The 17905-nt window shown below is 39.4% G+C and overlaps 1 protein-coding gene across 2 annotated transcripts in view; it reads left to right on the plus strand.

Annotated features, from left to right (window-relative positions):
• The window catches only part of USP45 (ubiquitin specific peptidase 45), a 49670-nt gene that overhangs the window by 12209 nt on the left and 19556 nt on the right, over positions 1–17905 (plus strand). For both annotated transcript variants that reach the window (XM_014964630.1, XM_014964631.1), the window contains exons 6-8: positions 8126–8271; positions 9192–9287; positions 11124–11254. In XM_014964630.1, coding sequence (XP_014820116.1) covers positions 8126–8271; positions 9192–9287; positions 11124–11254 — 373 coding nt within the window. The remainder of the gene's footprint in view (positions 1–8125; positions 8272–9191; positions 9288–11123; positions 11255–17905) is intronic.

Below are 17905 nucleotides of genomic sequence, written 5' to 3' on the forward strand. Positions count from 1 at the left end.
CAGCTTGCTTGCAGATGAAAATGCTCTACTGTTTGTTTCAGTTAATTTAATGGAAACAATTTCATTTTGTTTTTGTACTGCTGGTTAAGGCTTTCAGAGTGATACGACTCTGTGTCCTTTATAGTTTAGATTCTTAATTTATGAATCTTCAAAGCATCTAATGTTTTCAGAGTGTGTTGCTTAGAAGGTTTCTGTGAAATGCCTTAAGCAGCAATCAGGGGTTTATAGCAGTACAGGGCAGAATATGTTTCTGCTGTATGTGGATTTGTGTTTCTTTTTGATACTCTGTTTTGACACGCATGTATTCCATTTAAGTATTTGCCTGGTATAACTGGAAACTCTTTTATAACTTGACGCAAAAGGACAGTGCTGTGAAAGGCAGAGTTGGGTACCGCTGGTGACATCAGGCGAGGGTGCGTTGTGGCCAGTGTGAGCCTCCTCCAGCAAGGTGGTGGGAGGGTTTGAAATTGGTGGTGGACTCTGGAGTCTGCTTTCCCAGTGTCTCAGAGCATGTGTTACTGGTCTGCATGGTTACACCTCATCCTTCAAATTCATGTGGCTGGTTTCAAGCAGACAAATAGTCACGTCTCCTCCAAGGCTAAGGAGGTCCTGCACAAGCCTTGCAGGGTGGCCACCTCAACCGCAAGAGGTCTTGGTGCGTGGAGGTTGCTCCCACAGGACACTTGTGTCTCGTGCTCTGTGCCAGGAAGGGTCTAAGGCTCAGGTGCGAGCCCTTTTTCACACAAAAAGCCAGCGTGTGTCTGTGCTTCCAGTGATGTTCTCAAAGCTGGAAATCAGCGACCCTCCCCGTGAGGCAGAGAGCGTGTCCGTGCTGAGAAGTTTGGACCCTCTTCTTGAGAGCTTTGGGAATGTTGGCCCAAAGATGATTTGTTGGGATTTCTTAAGTGGCAGGAGAATGAGGAGAAAGCTGTTTTCCTGGTGTGCTTTGTTGCATCGGACCAGGCTTCTCTCTGGAAGAGGCTGGGAAACAGCTGTGTATTGATAAATAAGTGGTATGTGGGAGAGGGAATTCCCAGGCAGGGTGGGCATTCTTCTTTCACTTTGATAAATGTCACAGCAGTGCCTTTTCTATTGTATGTCAAATACTTGGGCTGAAACACTTGGTACTTCCCCTACACAAATGGAGCTTAAGTAAGATTTTTTTAATTTTCTTTAAATTAGACTGCCTATAAAGATTTTTTAGAAATAAAATTTGAAATCAAAATGTAATTCATACTGTTGTGCAGAATACAAAGGACACAAAATATAACAGTGGAAATTTACTATTGACAACTTATCTTTTGGTTTTTTAAGTGTAGCATTTTATTTTGTTACAGTGATATTTTCAGTATAGCTGTCATCCTTTAAATTGTTAGTTGGCTTATATTTTTTTTTTATTTGTTTTTTCATGTTCAGCCATTGTAAAAATGAACTGCTTTAATTTTAAATGAATGAAAAATAACTTGTGTGAGAAACAAGTAGTGTAAAACTGGCAGTTAGCAATTTGTATTTCCCACTTAAAAATCAATCTCGTGCTTTTTTTCCCCATTGCTTTTCTGTTTCTTCCTAACAAGTAGCCAAAGTGAAGACACTTCAATTTTCATATCAGAATGTGGCACTGTAATAACAATTCATCTTATGTCTGGATTTCTTTCTGTTGCAACAACTGGTTTGCATGGTGCATTATTAAAATTCAAATAGCATTCTGTAGAAATTTCTGCATAAATGCAGTATGAATGTGACTATAAGTAACAGATGAAGGCTGCTAGGGTGGTGTTTTTTTTTGTTCTCAAAACTGCAGGAGTCATTTAAAGATAAAATAATCAGCTTAAACATGTAAGGGAGGGTTATATAGATTTCCTAATTAATGCATCTTGGAAAATAAACAAAAGCAAAATGCTTGTCATTTGGTACTAATGTGGTGGAATAGTGTGGCAGCAGGATCCCTGCTTTTCACTCGGCCTCTCATAAAGATTCAGCTTCACTTCAGCTGTAAAAATGTGCAAATTACATTACTACTACATGACTGACTTTTGTAATTACATTAAGCGATTGAGATAAATCCCAGTGCTGGGTTCCCAAAAGAATGCTTGCAGCTGTGTGATTTTCGCATCTGATCCTATGGTTTGTTGTACCCAGCAATGCCTGCTTGCTTTTTTTTTTTTTTTTTTTTTCCTTTTTTTTTTTTTTTTGGGGTTTTTTCTACAATGAGGTCCCCTTTCTGTCCAAGAACAGGAGATGCAGGTCAGAGCACAAGGATGGAAAGTGTTTATGAGAGCAGATTCTTAATATGAGAGAGACTTCACTTCCTCTTTTTTTTTTTTTTTTTTTTTCCCTTTTTTTTTCTTTAGTGGAGTCTGTTTGGTTAAGAGGTCATGTTGGGCACAAGATGGAAGAATAAAGCAAGATTGCTTTCTAGGGTGTACCACCCAGAAATTTGTTTTGTGGAAAAGGTTAGCGGGCCATGATGATTTTCACAGAAAGGCAGGTGCAGTATTGTCCGTGTGGCACACTTGTGAGCTTCACATGGGCATAATGCACATGTAGTACACAGAAACCATGCTGAGACATTGCGCTCTGCATGTCTGCTCATTTGGTGGAGAAAATAAATTGTTTTGCAGTCTTAAAAGTGAATATTACGCGTATTTTCCTTGACAAAAGCCAAATTAGACGTCGGTGGAGACATGAGATTGCATACTCTTTTTTTTTTTGAGAGCAGTTAATTAAATGTTTTTGCGTGGCAATAGAGTGGGAAGGAAGAATATTTATTCTCAAATTTTCTCGTTAAATTTATTGTTGGGAAGATCAAGCAGAGGAATGAGATTTTGCTAGTAAGTTCAACTGCCCGGATTTGCCAGTAAGTGAAAGTTAGAAACTAGATTTTTGTTTTAGGGATGTAACAGATATAAAAGAAAGATTAAAAAAATATATGTAATTTATCAGTACAAGTAATAAGTGTTGACTTGTATGGATAAACAACTAGTATGATGAATATCTTTTCGGATTTGCATTCGTCTGTGTATATTAGCAGTTGACAAAGGATCACACTGTAAAAAAAAATTGCGTTCTTTCATAATTGATTTTTACTATGTGTAATTTGACCCTTAAAGTCTTGTAAGTCCATCGGTCTATTTAAAAAGAAAACTAACTAGCAAAATAAAGCAGAACATGCTGATTCTCCAGATCTGAAATATACCATAGCAAAATGGCATTTCTCTTGTCAGTCATAAATTTTTTTTTCAAGTTTACTTACTTGTTAGGGGCTACTGTTAATTATACAATTTGCAAAGAAATTAAAACTGAATCATTGCCAAAAAAATGTTTAGACATTCTGTCATTTTTATCCACGGATTCTTCCCTGTCCCATCCACACACTTATTTACTTGTGAGGTGTAGCACAAGTAATCTGAGCATAGAGGGTGCTTGAATAACTTGCTCTTTCATACTGTGCAGATGTGGGTTTTTTAGTTTATAACATTCTGGCAGAATCAGAGAAATAAAATTGCAGTTGTAATCTTTAATTCGGTAGGACTGTAACACTGCAAGAGAAACTGGGCTTTTAAAACCTAAAGCTAGTGACCATTTCAGAAGAGAACCATGCTGTTTTTCTAAGGGTTAGATTCTCATTGTTATACAGTGTCAGAAAAAAAATCTAAATTTTTTAAATAAAAAAAGAGTGCCAGACAATTTAGTAGCATTTCATAATACAGCATGATGAGAACTTGGTAAAAGAAAGGCAGTCTATTAACCTTGCTTTTACTGTGAAGACCTTCAACTGAAGTACCAGAGTTGTATTCAATAGAAAAGGCTTGACCTTGGAATAAAAGTGTGTATTCCTGGAACCATCATTTTTAATTAAAAAAAAAAAATAAATAGTTGCATTGAAAAGATGAGCAAAAATGCTTACTCCCCCGGCTGAAAGAAAAATTGGATGTCATTTATCTTTTTGCTTGCATACCATCTGCACCCCCAGGCACAGCTCAGTTTCAGCAAGGGCGGTACAGAAGTCCGTAAGCCCTGCAAATGTTTGAAATACTGGCAAAAACAGATTGATGGAGATCCTGCCGTAAGTTTTCTGAACATCTTTTGCAAGTGGATGTGTCAGCGCCGTGTGTGTTTGTACACCTGGGCTGGTGACTGGCTCTGATTCACGGACTGAGTCATTGCCTGCGCTAATGTCGGGCTTAGGGATCTCAGACACGTAGCCATGAGGCTGGTGCTGGGCAGCTGTGGGACAAAATGATGTCCCCTGACCCCAGAGAGCTTACAAGACCAGACCACAGGTGAGCAGAAGTAGGTAAAAAAAAACAAAAAAAGAAAAAAAAGGCAAAAAAAAGGCTGAAGAAAGAGCGGCAAGACAAGAGCTCATTGGAGCAAGAGCTGTAGCAGCGGAGCAGTCTCTGATTGCTGTCATCTTTCCTCTGGGTCTTTGAGGAACCTGGTCTAGTGGGAGGTGTCCCTGCCCATGGTAGGAGGGTTGGAACTAGGTGATCTTTAAGGCCCCTTCCAGCCTAAATCATTCTGATTTTATGGTGGGAAGGAGGGTTGCATGGGGGAGAACAGGGAGATGTCAGGAAGGTTTGCTGAGCCCAAAGGCAGCACCTAAGCACAAGTGCAGCTGTCTGAGAGCCAAAGGAGTGAGCGCTGGTGGTGGACGTCGTGGTGGGACCAGAGGCAGGCACTGACCTGGTGCCAGGGAAGAAGAGGTCAATAGGGTGTGATGAGTTGGATGGAGTGGGTCTTGGCAGAGTGCTCTCCTCAGGCATCTCTGCAGCCAGATACGCTTTGTTAAGGGAAAAGGAGATTGTGGTGATCAAGGAACAACTCGGGTGAGAGTCTTCCGTGTGTGACTGGATTAGGAAGGCCACCTCTGCAACAAAGCTGCAGGAGGAGTCTGACAGAGAGGTGTAGTCTGAATGCGTGAGCCACAAAACAGTCCCAGTTGGATGCCCTGTCCCCAATGTGGAGGGACAGACCTGCCTGGGGCTGATGCCCGCAGTGCCTGAGAAGGGCAGAGAGGTTGAGGGGCACTATGTCAGTTCTCTAAAAGATGTAGTAGTGAACTACAGGCAGAAATTAATCTTTGAATTTAATTACTTTTGTGCTTTTCACCTGCCTTGCTCTTGTTAACATCAACGAGGTCTTTTGTCAAAGGTATTACTGCAGGCAGCAGGGTGGCTTGGAGTGCTTCTTTTGTCAGAACGCTTTTTGGCCAGAAGCTGAAGGCCCTTTGTGGGCAGCAGGAGATGACAGCCCTTTCGATGGAATCCTTCTGCTGGGGTCCTTGGTGTGTCTATACTGGCATAGAAGTCACTTTTCATATCTAAAAGCTCCCCTGTTAAAACATTACAGAATTGCAAGACTCTGTCGGCAAGAATATGTGGAACAGTTCAGTGCAAATTCACTTTAAAAAATTACATATTACCCTTTTGATTAATAACATGCTTGTAGCCTTGGGTTAATCTTGCAGAAGAACCCTCCAGCCCCAATCTGTAGAAGTATTAGCTATCACAGTCATTACCAGCATCTTCTATTAAGACTGACCAACTCTTCACATGTCAACTAAACATTCAGCTTCAGGCCTGTCTGTCATTTATCACTGAGCTGGGGACACTGAGCAGAGTTAAATTAAAAACTGCTGTCCCTCCTCTAGCTCTGTGTATGTCCTTGAAAATAATCTGCATGGAATAAACGAGGCAGCAGATAATGTTTGTAATGGCAAAGCAACACTTTTCTGTCGAGACTTTTTCACAGATACAAAAAACTAGTGAAACGTCACGTGGATTGTCTTTGTAAAATCTATTAAAAATCAAGAGGCAGTAATTAAAACCTTCTGAATGAGTTTCCTAGACTTGAGTAACAACATAGAGGCCTTTTCTTAGTTTACTACTACTTCTCCTTATCCCTGTACCAATTATCCAGCTTTGTGGCAATCGGATGTCTGGTTCTCATTTATTGTGTTTTATAATTGCGTATTCATCCAGCTCTTATCGCAAAGCCGGATGCGTCGGCTTTGTTTTTCCCCCTTAAATAATTTATATGTAAGGTTCAGCAAATGGAACCTTGCTACTTGTGTGAAGCTGCCATTTAACCATGAAGTGAAATGCTTTTATCGAGTTTGCCCTGCAGATATGGTCCGCTGTGGCAGTGCTGTCCATATTTGGTGGCTGTGCAAGGAGAGCCAGGTGGTGCTGCAAAGCGTAGCACAGTGAAGCGTGGACAGATCTAGGTTTGACATTTGTCATCCTGTACTGCTAAAGGGAAGAGAAAAATCTGCTTTTCCATATGCTTATGCTTTAATTTTTGCCTGCAGTTTTGTCCAGATGGCCTTGTGAACATTGTTTACTTTAAGATGCTGTCCCAGATGTTTTTGAATGCCGATGGATAAATGCAACAACTGTGGTATACTAATACACAAATTATTTACACAATTTTGGCTTTTTTTTTCTTTTTTTTTTTTTTTTTTTTTTAACCATCTCTTCTCCCCAGCATTTCTCCCTCACTTTTCTGAAGGGAAGAAGTCTCCACTTATATTATTAAATTTCTTAGAGTGAGCAGTGCCTTTGGATTGCAGACACTTGGAGCTCCCATTCTCCTGCTACGATTCTTTTAGAGCTCTGGGTGGGTGGAGGAGTCTCGGACACCGTAGCGTGTCCCCTGTAAACATGTCAATTAAAAGGAGTTGCTGCCTGTGGCCCATGAAACAGGGGCTGTTTCAGGGTGTGCGCAGCTCCCCAGCCGTTTGTCATTCCTTGCATTCAAAAACACTTTGTCTGCTTTTTCAAGGAGAACTTGGTGTCTTTGCCCTTGTACTGTCTTAATTTTCCACACGAGTGGAAAGCTGTGTAAGCAGTATTACCAAGAACATTTTAAAATGTTAAACAGCAAAGCACCTCTAACTGTGTTTTCTGTGTTTTGACAAACTTGGATACAATTTAGAAAAATAATTATGCCTTGATGGCATTAAGGGTGCAGACAGACAACATCAGAAGCTTGTTGCCAGATAAAATAGATATTTTAATGACTTATTTTTTATTTAATTATATTTTTTCATCTTCTAAGCAAGAAGCTACCTAAGAGTGTACATAAAAAAACCTTTTGGCATGAGCATTTCATTAACGTAAATAGGTCTGTTAGCTATTTCTCAAGAACACTTTAATGAGACTTCAATGTGAAACTCATTAGAACAAATACATGAATTCATATGTCAAGACAGAGATTGCAGCATCACAGTTCTTGGCATCTATTAAGTCCATAACTCGTTTACATTGACATGCATTGTTAATCAATATTTAAGACACTGCAGATGTCAGTAATGTTCATATTTAGTCCTGCAACCATGACAATATGAAAGTTGCTAGTAGAATTTGAGGCTAAATATTGTTATCTCAAGTCTTTCCATTACCTCTAGGCTACAAGTTAATGACAGTCTAACTTTGCTGCCCCTCATCTATTTAAATAATAAGGGAAAGAAGGAAATAAGTGTATATAATACTGGTAGCATATTCCATTGCAGTTTTATCAAATTTTTGCTGTTTAAAATTAAAGCAGAGGCATTGTATGGATTTGGGTTGTATTAGCAATTCCTCAGGCTGTGACAAAGGGAGGTGGGTGCAGGAGCAAATGTAGCTTTTGGGGAAACTGATAACAACTCTGATTTGGCCATTGGTTGAGTTGCACAAGGCAATTCAAACAAAGCACGGTAACTGATAGAGACTTGCAGCATTCAGGTGGTAACTTTTGGTTACCTCTCTTCAAATGCACCAAAAAGCAGCCTTTTTGTGATGTTTCTACTGTGTCTAATGAATGTACACCTTAACTGCCTGTTGTCAATAAATTAACACAGGCCATTTTACTTTATTGCTTGGGTAATTGAAGAAATTACAGTCTTACGGGACAGTGTGATTATTGTGGAGGGTTTTGTGGGATATATGTAGTTGTTGGGGGTGATTTTTTTTTCCCAGAAGTTTAACTGCTGACAACTCTTTTTTTTAAAGATTACATAAAGCAGTTTAAGAGTACCATCTTTCCACAGATGTTAAAAATGATAAACATAATCCATGGAAGGACTGTATTGATTAAACTTAATATAAAGCAATTATGTTAATCTATAGTTTACTTATAGGTTCATCAAAAATCATACGACTCCGTGAAGAAAACAGTGAAACAAGTGAAATACTGAAAGGAAAAAGTTCTGCTAATGGTGCATCAGTTCCAGTTAAAGGAATAAATAATTTAGGAAATACGTGCTTTTTTAATGCTGTCATGCAGGTAAGATGGGAAGATCATACAACTTTCTTGTAATAGATTTCAGAAATACTTCATCTGTGTAAACTGTGGGCTTCAGAAAAGGTTCTGACTGTTACCAATCTTCATTCTGCTTTCTGAAGGTCCTTTTCAAATTCTTTTTTACTCCTTGCTCTCCAAGCAAGATTTCTTGCTGTAACAAAAAGAATTCCTGGATCAGTAGCATTTTTCACAGTAATGAGACAAATGAAAATGTCAAGTGTTTTACACACTGCATATGTGTGTGGGTTGTGCTCTAGCATATGGTTTTATTTGTAGTTCAGCATTAGGCAGTCATGAGTAATGCACAGTATTTACCATAGCGGTGGGTGTGAAAAGTGGTACTTTGTGCGTAATATAAATGTCTGCACGGTGCCTTGTGATGGTTTTAACCCCCTACAACGGATGCAGTTATAAAAGTACTTTTTTTGATTATGAGGGTTTTTTCTGACTAGAGTTAGAGGAATGAACTACACTTTTATTGATGTCGAGTGTAGAAGTAATCCAACATCCTCAAAAAACCAACAGCCTTAGCAGGTTTTGTATTGGACCATCCTATTGCTTGTCAGTTGAGCAGGAACATCTCTTTGTCTGCAGACAGGAATGAACAAATGAGAGAAAACTGCTACACAGGTGTTCTGAGCTGGTGCTCTTTACCTTGGGTTTATGTTGGTGATTACAAAACTCAGCAAACAAATACTAAATTTGTAAGGAGTAGAACTACTGCAAATTGTTCTCTGTTCGTACTTAGGGCATTGTAGAAATGTAACTGATCCGCAGTCAAAGTTAACCAAAAATAAAGAAACAAAGCTACCCCTTAATCTAGAATTTAGAACTAAAGAAAAATGTACAGTTGAAAGATCAGCTTGTGTTTCTTGGGTTTGTTTTTTTTTCCTTCCTTTAAGAACTTGGCACAGACTCACATACTAAATGAATTGATGTATGAGATGAAGGAGAAAGGAACAAAGTTAAAAATCTGTCACACTTCAGACTCCCAATTGGTAAGTATGCAGTGAGGAATACAAATTTGGGGAAATGGGGGAAGAAGCTGGAGGATGAGAAATCGCATCTCCGTTAGAGAGATGCTCTTACTCTCCTCTTTCGTCTTGTAATTGTTTAGCTGGTTTATGATTTCTGTGAACTCACTCCTTTTACAAAACTAATTATTCAGCCCTGGAGAAGGAGGAATAATCGCTTCCTTTCACATTTTGTGACACTGAAGTAGCAAATAATGTCTGACCTTAAGAAAGAATGGCTGACTTATTTTTGTTTCCCATTTAATTTATTCAGTATGAATGTATGATACAGAAAATAGTATATATGGCTCTAGAAAGTGTTCATGAAATATTTTATTCCAGTCTGTTGCAGCCCTTCATTGATAAGCTTTTAAAATTTATTACATGCTTTGTGGGCCAGAGGATTAAACTGAGAGTGAGGACCAAATTTTTTGTGCTGAAGCTCGTTGCAGGCATATGGAAACTCCTGTTGTTATTATCAAAAGAATATGTTGCTGTTCTTGGTCATGTCTTGGAGAGACTTGGGTTTCCATAATATGTTGTTAGCAATAAAGATGATACCCCTTCCTGTCTAGTAGCTGAAAAAAGCACTTAACAGTGGATTTCTTTTTTTTTTTTTTCATTTTTTCTTTTTCTGCTGTTCATTGGGAGCCTTCTGGTGGCAGGGAAGGTTGAGGGGTGAGATTCTGTTTCAGATACCTCTGAAATGATGAAGATTTCTGTATGTGGCTGTCAGTGATGCCTGTAGCTTCTCCAGGCAAGAACAGCATGAAATTCTCTGCGTTGCTGTCTGTATTACCTCCAGTGGCAGTTCTGAGCAGCAACACGTTTCACTAAGTTCTCCTGAGCAACAGTGGAGGTCTGGAGCCTGTTTGTGCCTGGAGGCTTAGAAAGCCAGTGGTACATTGGCTTATGCTTGATGTGAAACTTGCACAGCCATAAGGCTGAAAGAGATTTTTTTGTTATTATTATTTAATGACATTGCTTACAATGTAAATAAGATATTTGGAACAAAGACTTGTGTTTTCTGGTCTTTGTATGTCAGCGCAGGATTAGAGAGTGGCATTAGTCTAACTCATAGTAATGGAGATACTCCCAGCTTCCTGCTTCATAAAGTGACTGTCCCCCTGTCCTGGGCACTGGTGAGGCCCCACCTCAAATACTGTGTCCAGTTTTGGGCCCCTCACTGCAAGGAAGACATTGAGGTGCTGGAGCGGGTCCAGAGAAGGGCACTGAAGCTGGTGAGGGGTCTGGAGAACAAGTCTCATGAGGAGAGGCTGAGGGAGCTGGGGTTATTCAGCCTGGAGAAAAGGAGGCTGAGGGGAGACCTTATTGCTCTCTACAACTACTTGAAAGGAGGGTGTAGCGAGGTGGGGATCAGTCTCTTCTCCCAAGTCACCGGCAATAGGACAAGAGGAAATGGCCTCAAGTTGCACCAGGGGAGGTTTAGGAAGAATATTAGGAAAAAATTCTGCACCAAAAGGGTTATTAAGCATTGGAATGGGCTGCCCAGGGAAGTGGTTGAGGCACCATCCCTGGAGGTATTTAAAAGATGGGCAGATGCGGGGTTGAGGGACATGGTTTAGTGGTGGTGTGGCAGTGTTAGGTTGATGATTGGACTTGATGATCTGAAAGGTCCCTCCCAACCTAGACAATTCTATGATTTCATTCATGTAGGTGACATCAACTTTTAAAAAAACAAACAAACCCACTCTAAGACTGAAAGTTGCATTGTGCTTTGTCATAAATGTACTAACTTAAAATAAGCCTTGTGTGTTGTTAGCTTTGAAATCTGATGTGCAATTTACCTTTGCTTTGAAGGATCCTTTGGTGGTAAACCTCTCCAGCCCAGGACCCTTGACTTCAGCAATGTTCCTATTCCTTCACAGCATGAGAGAAGCTGGGAAAGGTCCTCTTTCCCCTAAAGTGCTGTTTAGCCAGCTTTGTCAAAAGTATGTATTGTCTGTATCTTTTAGTTATTTATTTATTTTTAATTTCCAGTGATATGTTTCTAAGGGTGCCATGTCTGTTGTCCTTTCTGAGGTGCTATTAGGTTTTCACTGGGCAGTCCAGAAAATGTCTTCTTCATGTTTTAAAGTTGCAGGGCTCCTTGTTGTGCCCCAGGGTTGTACCTGCTCTTCATTTAATGTATGACCCAGTCCATAACCAGTAACTTTCAATGGACTTTGAACCGAGTGTGAGGGGGCTTAGAAGAGGGCATGGTAAAACTGAAGAAAATAGAATGAAACTGAGAAAATAGGTTTTGTGATATATTAGTGTAAAGCTGTGCTAATATTGCAAAGCGTACAGAGGTATTTTTTGAAAAAAAGGGTAAGCTTTTAAATGGGAAACTTCTGCTATGATGTCTGACCTTGGCATCAATTCAAAATTAAAGAGAGTCTAACAAGTAAGGACTTGAAGCAGCACTGAAATGGCATATGGCTCCAGATTGCAAAGGGCTCACAAGCCCTAAAGAAACTCCTGTTTCTTGGCGTGGAAAATGTTTACAGTGGTGCTTTGTAGGTGCCTTCAATTACGATGCAAACAATCTTGCTTTTTAAAGCACCTGTAGAAGACCTATTTAAAAGTTGATACAACTATTTAAATGTTGACTTTACAAGTAAAAGGAGCTATAGAAGCAGAGTACCAGGAGGATGAAAATCCTGACTCTCACATTAAAAAAGATAAATAGTGCATTTTAATTTATTTGCTACAATATTATTGTATGGAATTTTAAACAGCAAGAGAGTTGGGAGGAAAGTTGCAGCCCTCTAACATAACACAGGGCAACCTCACTGTGCAAACATGGGTTTAAAGTTTGGTATAAAGAAGCAAAAGCTTTTAGACCACATCAGGGAAAATTTAATTCTGATAAAGAAATCAGTTATTACTTTTTCTTGATTCTCAAAATTCAAATTCAGAAACGTAATTTTTTTTTCCTATTGTACTGCTTTTGATTCTTCTGAGCTGTGAAAGGAAATATGCATAAAGTGTCCTTATAGTGATTTTGAGCCAAACAGCAGTGTTCTCCGTTTAGCATTATCTACCCAGAAAAAAAAAAACATAAGGAAGAAAAATATTTTCCTTCCTCGCTTCTCCTGTTTTGGGGATGCCTCAGAAATATGACTATAGTAATAAAATTTTGTTGAGAAAGTGAAAGGAAATGATTAACTAGGAAGAGTAGTTTTTTCTCTCTAAGTATTAAGGATAGAAGGGAAAAGATGATCTAAAACATGTTTTGAAGCCCACCTTAGCAAACTCATTGTAAAACAATCAGGGTGCAGTGCACTTCAGATGGCATTGTATTTTTGAAGTGATAGCTATTTTGTATCTGCTCTTTGTGTGTGTTTGTGTAATCATCAAGTGATGGCTACACAGTATATTGGTATTAAATCTCAGATACCTAGTTGTTCTTTTTCTTCTTGTTGTTTTTTTTTGATCTTTAAGATATGCGTATACTTTAACTACGAGCTAAAATGGAGACATATCTTTATGTGGGCAGCAGACTTTTGCTGTTTAGACCTGTATCTGTCAGCTTCTGTCATCTCTTGCCTTCATCCCTACTTGTTACTTTTGTTAGCCTTGCAGAGCACAACTGAGATAAAATCCTTTACTAGCTCTAGTGTCAATAACAAAAATATCACCCACATCCTGTTAGCAAGGAACGGGGTGTTCAGGGGCAGTAAGTTGCTACAGAGGTGTGACAGCAGGTCTTGGTCTTTTGGTTATTTTGTTGTTGATGGTGACATTAAGCAAGAAAGACCACTGCTTGTGGTCTTCACAGGCAGTAGCACAAGCTCTTTTTACTTAACACCTAAGGTTCAAACAGCATCTTTCCTGAAGAGATAGCAGGATGAATGTGTAAAAGGAAGAACTAGACTAAAAAAAATGTTTGTATTTCAGAGAGATATGCCAGATAAAGACAAGTCAGTGAACTGCTGGGAGAAGGGCACGGGAAGGACTTATAATAATAATGTTGGGGTTTTATATATTTTACATAAAAGTTTGCTGACGCCAGTTGCAACCTTATTTTTAGTTTTTTAATTTATTATTTCCCCATCACGGATCTTGCTGTCTCAGTCCCAGCCTGCAGTATATGGCCATACCTGTCTTCAATAAAGAATTTATGAAGCAGATTGTATAGATAGTATAGGATGTACTTGTCTGTGATATCGAGAATTGGACTCAGTGACCCAGGAATTGCCTTCCTAGTCCCAGTCTTTACCATAACATTATTTTCAATCATTGCTTGTAGCTTAAAAAACAGGGACATGCGCACTGAGTGCTCATGCAGAATATAGACATTTTACTTCATACTTAGTGTAGTCACTTCCAAATCCTTCTAGGCTTCTTGCAAAAGTGAATGACTGAAATGCTGTCAGCAAGTGATGGTATGCTGCTGGTTTTTATGTATTTAGATTTATCTACTTGTCAGGACTGTTAAATTATGCTATCTAGCCAAAAAGTAACACAAGAGTTTCCTGGTAACATATTCCTCATGTGTATCCAATCCTTTAAAAACAGTTACTTTTCCCTGATGACACAATTAGATTATATATAGAAATATATACATTTTTTTATTAAGTTGGTATCGATGAGTTTCAGTGGGTTTTTGTTTTTTATTCCCCTAGCTGAATGGTGATGTGTTTTCATGTTGAAGCAGTTGATGCAAGATAGAGTAAAGTTAGCTGTATAATTTAACACCTGACACTTGCCCTCATTTCCAGTTCAATGCTGGAATACCCTTCTGAATTTGATGTCCAGAGTTGCTTTTCTTCGATGCCCTTGTAGGACTTCAGGACTCCACCTGCTTCAGACGTTGCAGTATGAGTTTGAATGCTCACATTTGAACTGGGCTTCCTTACCCCAAATTTTAAAAATGCTCAGTGAAAGAAGACCTAAGAAGGCAGGGAAGGAAGGAAGGAAGAGCAGAAAAGTAGCGGGCAAAGGCAGGTAGAAATTCAGCTAAGTGTGGGCAGAGAGCAAGGGGCAAAGGCAAAGAAGGGGACCAGGCGTTGCCTTGTTCAGCTGCAGCTCTGTCACGGCCCCAGGTGGGATCCCAAAACCTGCAAGTGAGAAGCTCTGCGAGTGGATGCACGTTTGCTGCTCAAAAGCAGTGAGAGAAGTGGGACACAGTCCTTTCAACTGCAGACTGTGTCTTTAAGAGTCTAGGGAGATCACGGCCTGGAGTTCATCATCTTGTGTATGAAAGGCTATTTGTGGTGCTTTTTTATTAAATAACAAAAGAAAAAAAAATGATACCGAGTGTTAATTTTATCAAGTGGTGGGGTAGCCGGGTTGAAGAAGGGGAGAAGAAGAAAAGAAATGGATGAGTCTTTCTATAGCAACTGTTTAGCGTCTGGTACTAATTCATCCACTGTTAATTTTGTTAGTGTTGCAGCTGTCAGATGTTTTACGAGGACAGATTGTGAGCATAGCTACGGGGCCCTTCTGTTGGTTTTCCACTATGCTGAATATCAGGACTGCAGACTTCTGACTTATCTGGAGACTTAGTGACTAACGCAACGCGGATATATTAAGAGGACATACATTTTATTTCCTTTATTTGTTATGATTGAATAATTTTATTGGTGGAAGAAAGCTTAGGTTTGTGTAGAAAGTAAGGGTTGGAACATACAAAAGATAAGTCCAAAAAGTAGTTACAGGATTTAGCTGCTTCAAACTTCCACTAATTATTTATAGGGGTATTATATTGTACATTAACATTTAGGAAAAAATACTTGCCTAACAAAGATTGTATTCATGGTCACAAATATACATGGGTCTTCCCTCCCTGAGGAGTATTCATCCTTCCTTCTCAGGTGCAGAAAGTAGGACTCAAACAGAGGTGGGGCAGACAGAACGGATGTCATGCATAGTCAGGAGTATTGATTAGTTTTGGAGAGAAACCTAAACAAAGCTTGGAGCATCCAGATTTATCACTTCTGAGAGGAAATGCTAAGGGAAACCAAGGTAATGTTGTCCCAGGTTTAAGGGGTGAAGAAAACAGGATTTTTCTCGTTGATTAGGAGTCTTTTTGAGCCTTTTCTTTTAAAACAATGTTGCTGTAGAGAACAATCTCTTTTAAGAAAAGATTTCCAACTTGCTTATCTTTCGCATTTGACTTTTCCCATTTAAAGATAATAGCAGCAGGACACACAGCTGATGTGTGACTGGTTGTGAAGCATTATTTAGGTCCCTGTCATGCCCCCATGTGCCTTGCTGATGATGCCATGCCATGTTCAGGAGCTCTTTGACAGAGGAGATTGAATCTTCTTCTCCGTGCAGCAGCAGCTGAGAGATTGGCAAAGTTAACTGAAATAAAGATGTGCAGAGTTTCATTGATTTTTAGGAACAAGTTAACAAAGCTGGATGTGTGAGGTCAATGAGTGCAAAGTAGATTAATTGCGTATACAAGTAGTGTGCATTGGCAGGAATCATCTGCACTCATTCCTGAGTTTTGTGTTCACTTCTTCCACTCAGGAGGAAAACCTCTGCAGCATTTTGGACAACACAAGTATTTGCAATGTGTGTGGTATTGGTGAGCTACATAAGCAACATTTGTGGATACAATGAAGGAGAAAACCAGTAATTCCATTAGGTACATTGGAGGTGTATCCTCAGTAGCAATGTTGAAGTTAACCAGAATAGAGCGTTACAAGATAAAGCCAGTTTGGGGCTTTAGGGAGAGATAACAAAACCAGGAAGCCTTCACATCAAGAGGGACTTGAATATTGGGAGTTATGCAGGAGAGGACACGAAAAGTAGGCATGAGAGCAAGACAAGACAATAAATGATAGAAGATAAATTAGCTGTGCTTATTTAATTGCCCTCAGAAGAGTTCAAGAAGTTGCCTGTGAAACTGAAAGGCAACAGATTTAGAGCCAGGGGGAAAAAAAAAAAGTTTTTTTATAACATTTCTTAGAGCTAACCTGTGGAACTTGCTGTCACAGAGCACTCTTGAAAATCTCAGCAGGACTTAAAGGAGAAAAGAAGAATTAGGCATCCATATAAAGAGAACACTTTTTTTATAGGGATGCAAGACCTCATGCATAAAGCCTTCACTTGGCTACCAGCTGGTAGGAAGAAATTTCCCCAGACAGGTTTTTCCATTACTGAGTAAAAAGAGCCTTATTTTCCCTCTGATGGTCAAGTGGGAAATGGCTCTGGTGTAGCATGTCAGCTATTGTGTCCATTCAGAGCTACTTCTAACAAGTGCTTTTTGCTCAGGTACCAGAGATCTGCTGCATTGGAAGAAAGCAATGGTGCTTTATTTTCTCTTTTGGGGGAAGGTGAGACAGAAAAAGATGTAAGAAATCAGCCAGCACGACCAAAGGAGAGCTAAGTGCTGTCTGTCCGTGCCATCGAGACAGGACAAGCATGCCTGGTGTTATTTATCATTTACATGTGGGGGCAAGCCCATGTTTGGTTGGTTTTTTTCCTACCAAGCACCTTGTGGTAGCAGAACTCCTGTGTCTGCAAGGCAGGTTTGAGATAAGATTAATCATGGGGATTAATCATGCTGTAGGATTTTGCTCTCTTTTCTGTCACCGTGCTGCACATAACTTGGGATCATTAATGAGAATGATTGCTTTAGGAAGAGCAAAACTTAATTCTAGCTATTCTTTAATGACAGTGGATAGGTATTTGGTAGTTTCACTGGGAAAGGTAAGTCCTGCGAATTGTGGTAACTTTTATAAATTGGCCCTTTTCATGCCTTTTTTGATAACTTTCACTGGTAGCTGACCAGTCTTGAGAGATGAACATCTTCATCTGTAGATAAGAAAAATTTCTTCTCTAGGGCTAACATTAAATAAACATTTTATTTTGCTCCTCTATAAGGTACTGCAGTATTAAAGGGGTTCCTCTGCATTTTGCACTACTGGAAAAAATAAAATAGTGTGTTCTGTTTTCTGTTTCCAAGCACTTACTATTGTTTCTAAGGTTTTCCAAGGTACTAGGATATCTTCTGCTCAAAGACAGTAATTATTGAAAGGATGATTTTGGTGAGGATTTTTATTAGAGCCAGCAAAGGTATGGCAGTTCTGTGCAGTATGACTGAATGCCTGCAATTGTATCCCAGTTTTGGTTTTGAACCATAGTTTAATTTCTCTCAAATTAATATGAGATAGGAATGAAAAGTATTAATACTTAGAGGACTGGTGGCTTTTTTCCTTTTAAAAATTATGTTACTATGTAGTTTTTGTTATCGAAACGTTCTGGGCACTAGATCACCATGAGAAGTATTTCTTTAACTGACAGTCAAGCAATTATAGCTGGTCTCCAGATGAGTAACGAGAGGCTAGATAAGTAGTAGGCATGTAGATGTCACAGTTGTCCTTCACCACTTATGGCCATTAGCAGGAGTTCAACCTGTTCTGTCATTATCCTGCTGACACTGTACAACAGGTTGTATCGCGTTGGCACTGGCTTCCATATGTCAGCACATCTGTGAGCGGTCAACTCAACCAACCATCTTCAAGTCCCCCACTTTCGCCAGGGATCTTGCTTGAAGCATATTTTTCAAGGAGACAAGAGCGCACATCTTTTAGTTGTCAGATTTCTGTGTATCAGCATGGATTAATTCCTTCCCCCCCCCCCCC

This window comes from Calidris pugnax, unplaced genomic scaffold, assembly GCF_001431845.1.
Source record: "Calidris pugnax isolate Ruff unplaced genomic scaffold, ASM143184v1 scaffold219, whole genome shotgun sequence".
Taxonomy (NCBI): domain Eukaryota; kingdom Metazoa; phylum Chordata; class Aves; order Charadriiformes; family Scolopacidae; genus Calidris; species Calidris pugnax.